The sequence below is a fragment of the Anguilla anguilla genome, chromosome 2 (assembly GCF_013347855.1).
Source record: "Anguilla anguilla isolate fAngAng1 chromosome 2, fAngAng1.pri, whole genome shotgun sequence".
Lineage (NCBI taxonomy): Eukaryota > Metazoa > Chordata > Actinopteri > Anguilliformes > Anguillidae > Anguilla > Anguilla anguilla.
Genome location: NC_049202.1, coordinates 12,381,163 through 12,393,536, shown reverse-complemented (window position 1 = coordinate 12,393,536; position 12,374 = coordinate 12,381,163). Strand labels below are relative to the sequence as shown.

Below are 12,374 nucleotides of genomic sequence, written 5' to 3'. Positions count from 1 at the left end.
TGTTGTACTCTGTTTTATGTTTTACACCACCCGCGGTGTAGATTAAAAAACAATGATATATTTATATTTATTTATATTATAATAAATTTGGCATGCAACGTATGAACACATGGCTGAGCATATCCGATTCCCACCCTAACTGCAGCTGGGTTAATGCACGAACCTCACTGCTGATCCGTGGTTCACCTCCAACACACAAGAAGTTGCTAACTGCTTCGTTTCATACAGCAGACTACAGCTAAGTTTGTATAGAATAGAGTTGGAGGAAGACCTGTCATATTCCATCTATGTAATCAAGCAGTGCCCGATCGACCAAAGGGGGGCGGGGGAGGGGGGAGTTGCTGAAAAGCAATGAGATGCCAACCTCTCACCAACTGAACTTTCCCATACCCTGGGTGACACAATCACCAAATGCGCATCGCCCTTTGATGCTATACACGGTAGATTTTTGACTGAGGAAAACTCTTGTCTTGGGCAGACGTTTTATTACACGGGGGGGGGGGGGGGGGGGCAGCTGGATCAACCAGTCAGGGCACTGTTCATGTGTTTGGACACTCGCAAATAAAAGGTATTGAATCTGGACTGTTCTAGTACCGACCCATGGGGTGATGGAAAATTGACCATAGCATTGTCCAGGGAGGAATGGTTTCCATTGGCTGGGACAGCCGCATCTCTTCATTTACCGGCGAACCCCACTGGTTAATTGGACAACTATAGCCTGCTTACTGCACAAAAGGGGGAAAATATTTAAAAGGAGCATGATTACACTGCATGATTCATCTACAGAAGTTCAGGGGTTTTCATCCAGAATCTGACACTGGGGGAGTTAGTGATAATTTGGTATAGAGTCGTAACTGTGTTATCTTGTGATAACTCATGAGTAATGCTCTGTACCTTACTTCAGTGTTGCAATCTATTGTCCTTTACACTAGAGTGAAAGCTAAGTGCATTACTTACTATATTGTGTGACAACCATGTCTTCTGTAGCCCTCTTCTGTTTCCCTGCTGGCGGGGATGTTTTCTTGTAATTAACAGGCGTGTTGGGTAGCGGCAGTGCTAACCTGATTTGATTGCTAACACCTGGCCTGCCCTTATTTAGAAGACTTATTTGCCACTCTATGGCGTCTCACGCTTTTTCCTCTCCATGCAATCAGGTGAATGTGGTTGTGCAGTTTGCTTATTTTTTGTTGTTGATTTTGACTTTTTGCCTGCGCAATACCTGTTTACTGGTCTCATGGTGCTCATACAAGCAATCATTCATACTCCATTTGCGTCACTCTTCACACCTCATGTTTGGTAATGTCGGATGTTTGTGAGTGACGCGTTTAATTTCATTGTAATAAATTGTTTCTTGTCATCTCGTGCATGTGTTGTCTCCATCTTGTGCCGATCGTGGCCGATAAATCGGCACAGCTGGCATTTACAAGACATTATCAGCAGATGGATAGGCCTATAAGCTTGGCATGATCAACGGCGGGAAAAAGAGCCATCATACAGCTCAGGGCATGGAGCAGTGAACCTAGGGCTGGAATTCCTGGCTGGAAACTGCTGTTGGACCCATACTTTTGAAGTCACCACCGGTAATGTGATGTCATTTACTGAGCTAATTCATAACATAAAAATAAAATATAATTTTAAAGCTTTTGACAAATTGCTTGTTAGATAACATTTTAGACTTTTGAAAGAGTGACATACATTCATGTTAACTTTGGTGGAAGAAAATTCAGGTTTAATGACAAGTAGGCCCATGTGTTTTATGCCTTGAAAGGTTTCGACAGTTGTAAATTCACCTAAGAAAGTTTCGATTAAGCACCTTGCTTTAGGGTACAACGGCAGTCTCAGGCCTGGGAATTAGACCCACATCGCAGTTACAAATATTGCCCTTTTTATTTTGATTGCCTGAGCAACAACCATATTTCACTGCCATCTGCCATTGACTGCAAGAGAAAAAAGCATCTTAGATCACAAAACGCTAATATATTTGCCTTCAGGAGCAGATGTCTGAGGATAGTAGATCATGTAAAATGTGTATCCAGCATATCTGCATTATTTTCAGTTTAGAATGATCTGGTCTGGTCCAATGAAGAAATACAAACATATTTGTATATAAACATATATATAATTTATAAGTATACTTCCACACAGAACACAATTTATCCAAAACAATATGTATAATTGTTAAATCATGCAAAATATGAACTGTCTAAATGTATAATTAAAAATCAATATTAATGGCCTTTTACCTCTTCAAGACTATTCAGGAATATCCGGTAGATTCATTAGTAGAACACCGTGTGCAATCCGGGAACTCGATTATGAAATCATGGAAAAGGCAACAGGAAATACAATACGGATGTCCCGGGTAAATATATTCACAATGTCAGAAAGGACAACAATTTGCAATTTTAAGCCATCACACTGAGCTCTGATCCAAGATGAGACAATGTTCTTTCAACAGCCCTGCAATGGGATAGAGTTACAGCAACCTTTAAGAAATGTGATATAATTACATTACATAACATTATGTGTTCGGTAGGATTTAAGGCCCCCTATGAAATGTTAGAAGATGGAACAATTTATAGCCAACAAAATCCAACAAGGTTTTTGCAAAGGTCATAGATGACAAGTGGTCACTGGTTGCAGTGGGTACTGATGTTTGGTCTGTGGTTCAAAATAATCAGGCTCACACTGAAATGTTTGTAGTGTGACACATTTCTGACAGACAGCTATTGGAGTGTGGCATCTCTTGCTTTTTCTTTGTAAATGAGACGTCAGGGAAACTGCCTCCAAAGACGGATGAATTACAAACATCTTCCCCTTCCACATTATCCATTCCCAGGCTGCATTTGCATTTTGTAAAAGAAACAGAGCATTGTTCAAGGCATAGGTTCTGTATGAGCAGCGGTCATTCATTGGAGAGAATGTACAGTATGTGCATGCCTTCATTTTAGTTACCTTTGGAAAAAGCTGATTATGCAAGTTGACTTTCATATGTGCATACATACAGTACCACATAAGGTGTATGTGATGTATTTTGTGTGTTAGCTCAGGATTGCACTAATACCCTGGCTTGGCAGGCTGAGTAGAGTTACGGTGGGTGAAGGACTCCTTGGCGGAGGAGGTAATCACGTTGTCGGCTGGAGAGGGTCGTTGACTTTGTGTAATTGCACAGGCAAAGCTCTTCATGGGGTCACATTTCAAGAGCAAAGTGTCCCTTGGAACAGGAAGTGAGACCCACATATTGTTTTTTGCTATAGTGGGTATACACTGAGCTCACACGCTCAGAAACTGTCAAAAGCCAGACTAGTCAAATGATGAGGCTGTGTTTTGCTTTTGTTAAATAGTGTACACTCATCCATCAACTATGACTATAGGAAAGATAAAGCATTGTGAAAAATGCAATTTAGCACCACAGAATCAATCCAAGGTCTGAACTTCCAAGAGAAACAAACAAGAATTTATGGACAAATCTTTTACAGCTTTAACATTTTTCAGTGTTTCTCTAAAAGATACCAAACCTCCATCTATCTTGCATATCAGTAAGAAATAATATAGGCTTGGGATTTTTGAAAATACAGTTGTCAGTGCTTGAGTTAAACAGCTCACCACAGTGCACTTAAAAATAGGGCCTTTCAAGGATGTCTCATATTAACCAATCAGATTGAGGTAATGAGTAAATAATAATAATAATAATAATAATAATAATAATAATAATAATAATAATAACAACAATAACAACAATACAAAAACAATTGAAAATAAAATACTTCTTTTCATTCCAGTATTTGCAAATAGTGCATAGTTTGCCCATTTCATAGTATCACATAGCACTATAACACTCCGCATAACAGTGCATTGTGCTCAAACTCCATTAAATTAAGTCATGATACCAATATACATATAACATACATTAATTCAGAATACATTCACCCTTCAGACACATGGCATACAAGCAACAGGGTAATTCAACTACTTCTTGCTGGGTGCCAGATTCTTTTTAGACATGCATACATGCCAGCCATCTCCCAACTGCTATTTAAAATACAATTTAAGAATGCTTGCAAACATCAAAGACATCAATATAAAATTTGCTTGGCTGTTAGTTATTATTCTGTCACTAGCAAGAGGTATTCTGACAGAATGCAGAAGCAGACCTGGACAGAGAATTTATTTTTTTTTTTTTTTGATGCTTCTGAATTATACTTTTGATATGATTCTTCCTTTCCTCAGAATGATGAATGGGCCAAAAGCACATTTTCAGCTGACCACATTTCAGCTCAGGGCTGCAAGTTAAATAGTCCTTTCCAACATCATGCTGGCCTATCCTGCAGGATATCTCTGTGATGTTCCCAGAGTCGTTGAGAGGCTGGTATTATGTGCTCCCTCTGACCCAATAGCCTGGATATTGGACTTCTTGCTCTGTTCACTGCCTTTAGCTGAACATACAAGTCCTCTGCAGACCGAGTCAACGATCCCTACATGTAAAAATGTTTCCTTGATGACAGAGACAAGGTAGATGAACAACCTTAACCAGGACAGCAGCCAAATCCCATCCCAAATCCCAAATGATGCCACTTGGGAACTATTTCAGAAGATTGATCTGGTATACATTTTGGCAAACAAAAGAGTATGTCAACTCCTTAGCAGTCTGTCTTTTATGGTTTTTTGAGATTCTGGTTAGGCTGTAGCCTGACTAAACAACCTATTGCTATCGTGCACCACAGATACGGCACAGTCAGTATGTTGGCATGAGAAGCGCAAAAGGTGTTTGTATAGGGACACCTAGTGGCCCAACTCAAACACAGTTTTGGGATAAAATATTCAAACGGCCTCTTTTACATGAAATACACTGTAATCCAGGGGTGGGCAATACCGGTCCTGGAGGGCCGGTGTGTACGCAGGTTTTGTTTCCAACAATTACTCTGACTAAATGAGCCAATTGGCTGCATACACCAACACTGGTTCACTTGTGGATTAGATCACAGTAATACATTTCATTTAGGGACACAAGAACAGTCTTTGGCTCTCAATCATTCACTTATCAAGAAATGTAGGTGACATGTCAGATGGCGTTAATATTACGGCTAATTAAATCATTAAGGGCGGAAGTTGGCATGAAGACCAGAAACAGATACGGCCCTCATTGCCCACCTCTGCTGTAATCCCTGTAGTGGAGACTGCTCAGTGTTCACTGTTAAATCAAGGATTTAAATGAATTGCAAAAACATACAAAGCATGTTTGCAACAGAAAAAAAATAAAAAAATACTACGGCACGTTAATCCACGGAAGCATATACATAAATACTTGCATAGTCGACATTTTAATCGCAGACAAGGAAGATGCCTATATAAAAATATAATTCACATATTTTCCTATGCACCATTTCAAATATCCTTAAAACTGTTGAGATGTTAAGACAAAGGACATCCTATCATTCCATTCCAAACCACACCTTTTCCTGATCAGTATGCTGGAGACACACCCCACCTACTTGGCCAGTATTGATGAGGAATTGTGTGCATATGACAGCTCCCCTCCCCTGGTGGCTGTATGGTCAGAATGTCAGATTGTTTCAGCTATTTTTATGCCTTGATCTGGTGATGTTAGCTATAAAGTTTATTCCAACAAAATGAAATGAAAAAAGAATGCTTGTTTCGCAGACATATATGATTGACGGCGAACGTCTTAAATCAAGTTGAGATTTTGAAACCTGATGTTTCACCTCTTTAACATGGAAGTTAGGGACTGCACCACAGGTTACAGGTAAATTAATACAGTAGCTGCATAATCTTATAGCTCAGTTTTTCCTAGGTTGCTAAATACTTGTGTATTGCATGGACAACAGTGGACCAAGCCTCATTATATGCCAATCCTCAGCTTTGCGACAGAACAAAAATTCATTGAATAGGAGAGTTAGATTTCCAGTGTAATAATAAAAGCAGTAATTTTAAGGGTCCTTTTTTTTGTTGCTATAATTTCCACAATGTCCATGAACCTTGGACTTAGCAGGTAGGTGCAGAAATACATTGACTAAAGATTTTTTTTTAAGTAATTGGTGCCTGTAAAGACACACACTTTGATAGTATTGGCAGAAAATATCAGTCACCAGTAACTCGGTAACAGGATCAGCATGAGTGCAATGAGCTTCTGGGCAATTGCTGAATAAACTGTCAACATTATGAGTGTTAAGCATGAGTTACATAAAATAATCTAAATGGAAGTACAGAAAACCAGAGGGTGTCAAGATCGGATCTCAAAAAGTGCACTTTATTAGCATTTCTTGCAATGAATATACAAGAACAGATGATGAAAAATGGGAGCTCCAAAAGAAATGCCCTTTACATTTGAAATTATATACATATACAAACACCTGTCTTTCCATATTTGTCTGGTGGTATTATACACAATTTTGAGCAAAGATCTTAGACACTATTTACAGAACACGAGGACCAATAAGAGAAGAACTCGGTGAGTATAGTGATATACATGAATATGTAACACAAAGACAGACTGGAAAGCACACAGAAATGAATAAAAATACATAATTATGGGTGATTATTCAATGTGAGGGGTTTCAGAATTTGTTGATTGTGCTGGCTGGGAGGGTTCTCTTGTCAAGGTCATCAAAGTAGGGGTGGCTCATTGCCTGCCTCGCTGAAATTCTCTTCGGAGGGTCATAGATGAGCATTTTCTACAAGAGAATGAAACAAAGTCAAAGACATCCAAACTGAGAATAAACCACACAAATCATACATGGATAGCTATGCTGACAGGGTTCCCACAGAAATTCTAATCCAATATTCAATGACATTACATGTAAATTACCCACAAGATTCTATAGGCTATTTAAAAACATTTGTTTAAAGACACCCTCACTAAACAGTAAACAGTTTATCAGGGAGTACGTGCTCTGAAAGATGGGACCCTGTGAATTGACAAAATCAAAAAATGTCCATATTATAAAATATATGAAGCGCAAAAGAAAGGGTTCTGTGAACTGCATAAACCAACACAAAATAAAGCCTATCGCAAATTCCAGCCCTCTGACAACTAAACTTCCATTCCAAATCAAGATTAAAAAAAAAAAAAAAAAAAAAAAAAAAAAAAAAAACCAAACATTTTCCATTTAATTTAGAAACTGTTCAGGTATATTTCAAAATGAGGAGGTGAGTGGGGGACCTTACCGACAGCAAGTTGATGCCATCGTCATCCAGATTCTTCACCGCAGAAGAAAGGTTGCCCGCCTTCCACTTGGGAAAAGTATTCTTGTAATCCGGCAGGGACTCCACTTCTGGCCAAACGTCGTTGTTGGGAGTTCCCAGAGTCCTACAAACGTGACACAAATCCACACAATGCATCATTACTACAGTAACATATGAAGAATTCTGCCCATCTCACAGCACCAGTGCAAGGACAAGTTCTCAGAGGCAGCCTCCATTGCCTATCCTCCATTACATTTAAGCACTCGATATAAAACGAGCTAGCTGGACCAACCTTTTCACCATTTGCGACCATATCAAATATGTTAAGGATTTAGCAGACACTTAGATTAATTTTTACAAACGACCCATTTCTACAGCAGGTTCGTTGTAACGAGACAATTCAGGTGAAGTACTTTACTCAAGGGTGCAATGGCAGTGCCCCACCTTGGATTTGAATGTACAACTGTGTAGTTGCAAGCCCAGTTCCATAACCATTATGCCACATATCTGCTACTTGGCAGGGAGGACCAATAAAAATACAGACTGCTGCTCGTCAGGATGAAAAAAGCACCTCAGGATCCTTCAGAACGGGCGTAACTAGATCTGCCTACTAAATCTCAAAAATCCTCTCAGAGCCTGCCCAAGAAACACAAGACTGAAAAGAAATTTTAAGCCCTTACCCAAAAATTAATCAATTTTTGTTTTTATTTCTGGATAGTAGACAAAGAAAGAATTGATAAGTTATCTTGAGCCTAACATTAGACTTCTGTTACATTAGCCTTTATTGTACACATTTCCCCTCACCAACTGCCACTTCCCTACCCAGTCTACCCAGTAATCTTATCGCACAGAAAATTTGTCCAATTACTCAAGTGAACACATAAACCACAGCACTTTTTTGTGTTCTGCTCCTGAACATTGCAGAGGTCGGTCACCCCTGTCAGGGGGACACTGTTAAGAAGTGAAACATGTAGTAGGACATTCAGCATTGCCAAGGACAATGCCCCCCCCAAAATACTATATTCCCTTAGCAGCAGTGGGAATAGGACACAATGTTCTCAGTATATATCACTGGTGCCCTACATATATTTCACATTTTTAATTGACTCATAAGACTAGTTCAGGACACATACCTCTTCCAGAGTCATTAGCACAGTGAACATCTAGTCTTCATTTTTTAGAGCAACTGGTTTTATAACCTTTCTTGTAGCAGATGACAGAACACTAGCCCTTAAAGGCCAGCTCTGGTATCTGACCTTCCTGTACTACATTAGTGTTTAATATTTAACTCAATTGTTTTCCATTTCCTACTTACGTACTGCCAATGTTGCAAGACTCAAGTTGGACTAGGCAACTCTACATCTGCGTGCAATCGCCATACCTGAAAATCCTAAACAGCTGGTCGATTTCGGAGTCGCCATGAAACAACGGCTTCTTTACGGCCAGCTCTGCGAAGATTGTTCCGATGCTCCACATGTCCACCGGGGTAGAATACCGGGAGGCCCCCAGCAGCACCTCAGGGGCTCTGTACCAGAGCGTCACCACCTGCGCACATAACCAGATTTCACATCACAAATCAACCAGTGGAGGAGCAGCCGTTGCAACAGCCACATGGCTACAGATCATGAGTCACACAATCACTGGGTACAATACACCACATGGTACCTCGACCCAGCACTAGCACAACATGGCCGCTCACCTCGTGAGTGTAAACCCGCACAGGAACACCAAAGGCCCTGGCCAGCCCAAAGTCAGCCAGCTTGATCACCCCTTTGTTGTCTATCAGCAGATTCTGTGGTTTCAGGTCTCTGTGAAGGACTCTTCTGCAGTGGCAAAACAGTATCCCTTCCAAAATCTGGTACAAGTAGCTCTGAGGGGGCGAAAATAAATGAATAAATAATCAAATCAGCAAGAAACACAAACATGCAATTGCTGGTTACACAATACACAAACACCACGAAGAACAAAGTCCCATTTACCAACTGACATCCCCAGCCCTTGTGTTTTCACACTCCTAAACAGAAATCTATACCATAGTAAAAATAAATAATGTTAAAATGACATTTAAATTAACATAAGTGTGACAGTATGTGCGTGGCAAGTCGGATTATAAACTACAATTTCATACCTTCACAAGCATAGGGTCCATGTACTGGCCAGACGGTATGGAATCCAGGTACTTTTTTAAATCCATGGACAGGAATTCAAAGATGAGGTAGAGCCTTGAGTCTTGCATCAGGACATCCAACAGGCTGCAGGAAGACTCAAAATATTTTAGGAGTCCCAGGGTACAAAACTTAAGATACAGGCTATTTACTGCTTGAGAAGTTTTTATTTTTAATAGACTATGCTTCCAAAGGATGGTCACTGCAATATACTGCACGCTGGATGTGCAATAAATAAATAAAAGCTTACCAAACAACATTGGGATGCTGAAGTTCCTTGAGCAATGAGATTTCTCGAACAGCTGTACTGGGAACTCCCTCTTCCTCACTTTCCAGCCTAATTTTTTTCATGGCCACCACCTGGCCTGTAGTCTTGTGCTTTCCCTTGTACACGACACCATAGGTACCTGGCCAAAGGGAATGGTTGGCATATTACTAAAGGAGTCAAATTGTGTACGTTAGATGCTGGTTTACTCGAAAACCAGCCTACACAGTTAACGTTACCTAAAATAGAACCGTTGAGTATTAAGTAGGAAATGGACTCTAGTCTTCAAAAGGAAGATGAATGTGTTCGAAAAGGAAAGCACTGGGAGGCAACTGGACGGATAACGTTCATTGGAAGGGTTAGCATATTTAGTCACATGCATACTCACCCTCCCCAATTTTCTCTATCTTCAAGTAATCCTCCATCGCTGCAGTTTCCTAACGAAATGAACATGTCAGCCAAACATTTGACTCATGGTACGCTAACAAAAACGTTAACTGGCTGGGCTCGTAGAGTGCAATAATTATCAGCAAGAACGGTCTTAGGGCGCAAGCTAGCTACGGTTAGACACATTGGCAATAATCCGCTAAATAAAACCAGATACCAAATGAAAGGAATGTAACTAGGCAGTAACCAGAAACCCCACGTTATCCAAATTAGCCAACGTTAGGTTAACGTAACTTAACGTTACCTAGCTACAACCTAGTGAGCTTGTCTCATAAGCTAACTTGGATAACTCATAGCCTGTTCAGTTAAATCTCCCAAATTAGTCAACGAACTTCGAAGGCTAGGTGATTAATTGCAAAACTGGCAAAATACTAGCTTGCTACGTTCGAACTCCCTGATGTCTGGGCTAGCGTGCTAACGAATATACTGACCGGCTGAACTTAGCTAACCAGCTAGGTGAATTATCTTGAGTAAATTAGCTAGCCTAGGCTAGAGCAAGCAAAAACTCGCAATAAGCAACTTAAAGTAACTTAACGTTAACTAACTCTGTGTTAGATTGAGTTCAGCTACGTTTCTGAAATATTATAGACCTTAAACCCTTTTACTGAGGTAGCTACCCAAACAATTACTGTACTAGATGTACGTTGGCTAACTTTATTTTGCTAACAAAATTTACCTCAGTGCTAGCTAGTGCATAATTTTACATAATGTCATAATGTTGAACCATCTTACACCAAGCTTGGTAACGTTAGAAAGGTAATGTCAGATTGTTAGCTAATGTTTCAATAAATGTTTTTCTTTTCTCAGCCCAATTAAAATTCCACATGTAAACTGCTGAAGTGGTGAGGTAGAAAACTACGCATCATAAATAGCTTAAACAATATTATCTTAAATAATCTCCTTTTAAACCACGTGTATACAAGTTACTATAAAAGTTAAAATAATAACGTGAAAATTACCTTCGAGAAGTATTTCTTCTTGCGGTGCTAAGTTACACAGGCTCTATGAATGCTGGATGACAATATGCTTTCAAACTGGCGGTGCTGATGCCTTTCAAATTCAAGCAATCATGTTTCTCGATTACATTCAAAGGAGCCAATCGGGAAGTAGATGTTTTGAAGCGGGAGAAGGGCTTTAAAACGCGGTGATGAAAAATCAGAAGGGGGCGGTGTTGAAAACCATGAAAGTGACTTCCATGTTTCTAAGACTTTTTATCGAAGAAAAATGATACAGTGGTAGGGAAGGCTTTGTTTATTCGTCGCCAATAAAAACGAGCAAATATTACAGCTTATAAAAATCTTCAGTTTTCAGTGCTCAGGTTTCATACCATTGTGGATAACCAAGTTCTCATGGTGAGAACAGGCTACTTGTCCCATTTTTACTTGTCTTTTGGTCAGTGCTTACTGACTATTTGTGGTTTAACATGAACAAATACTTCTTGCACAACTTTTTTTTTCACAAATTTTTATTTTAAATCTGAGATCATCATAATTTAGGGCCCACATGATAACTAAAATTGCATATTAAACATTACTAAACCCCAGAATTAAGTCAATGCAAATGCTTTTTTTTTTTTTTTTTTTTTTTTTTTTGCTGCTGCTGCTAATGCCTGTAAGCACCATTTATGGAAGAGCCTAGGCCTCAACACCAAACGGTGGATAAGTCCACTTTTTATGACTTGTCAAAATGTGATTCTTTTTTCTAGTCTTTGGCTTATCTGAGTGTCTTTTCATTTCTCCGTATAACCAATTTTGTATCCTCTGTGAGGCAGGTTAATTCCAACAGGCTGCAATTTGACAAGTTGGTAGTTCATGAATTCCTTTGAAAATACAAATATTTAATATCCTGAAACATTTCATGGCATCCTTAAAGTAGTCCAAAATATTTTTAAGCATCGTATTCAAGGTTTGTGCAGTGCCTTGGTCAATGTTAGCTATATTACTCCCCCCGACCTTGTGAGTGGTTTTTAAATTTCCTCCAAGTTGTTTCAATACATTTATCCCATTGTAGTTTCCAGACTCATTTGGGTGAAGCAGAGGTATCCAATCTAACCAAAAAAAAAAAAAAAAATGTGTGGATGCAGATTTACTAGCCCAGCACTAAGACACCTGATTCTAATTAGCAAAGCTCTTGATTGTGGACGATGATTTGTTAATTATCAGGTGTCATAATACTAGGCTGAAAAAAACCCCCTGCTCCCACACTGGCCTTTTTGGATAAGATTTGACACCCCTGGGGTATATTCTATAGAGCAATGGTTCACATCCCTGTTCCTGGAGCTCAGCCTGTAGGTT

The 12,374-nt window shown here is 39.5% G+C and overlaps 1 protein-coding gene across 1 annotated transcript; it reads right to left on the bottom strand.

The window, feature by feature from the left end:
• Positions 1 to 6,247: 6,247 nt before the first annotated feature.
• Positions 6,248 to 11,172, bottom strand: cdk1 (cyclin-dependent kinase 1). The gene is made up of 8 exons (XM_035400804.1): positions 11,040 to 11,172; positions 10,022 to 10,070; positions 9,619 to 9,775; positions 9,332 to 9,455; positions 8,903 to 9,073; positions 8,585 to 8,748; positions 7,186 to 7,327; positions 6,248 to 6,692 (listed from the first exon to the last, which is right to left on the bottom strand). Exons 2-8 carry the CDS (start codon positions 10,056 to 10,058, stop codon positions 6,576 to 6,578), a joined length of 912 nt encoding a protein of 303 aa, XP_035256695.1. The 5' UTR covers positions 10,059 to 10,070; positions 11,040 to 11,172; the 3' UTR covers positions 6,248 to 6,575.
• Between the last annotated feature and the right edge of the window lie 1,202 nt (positions 11,173 to 12,374).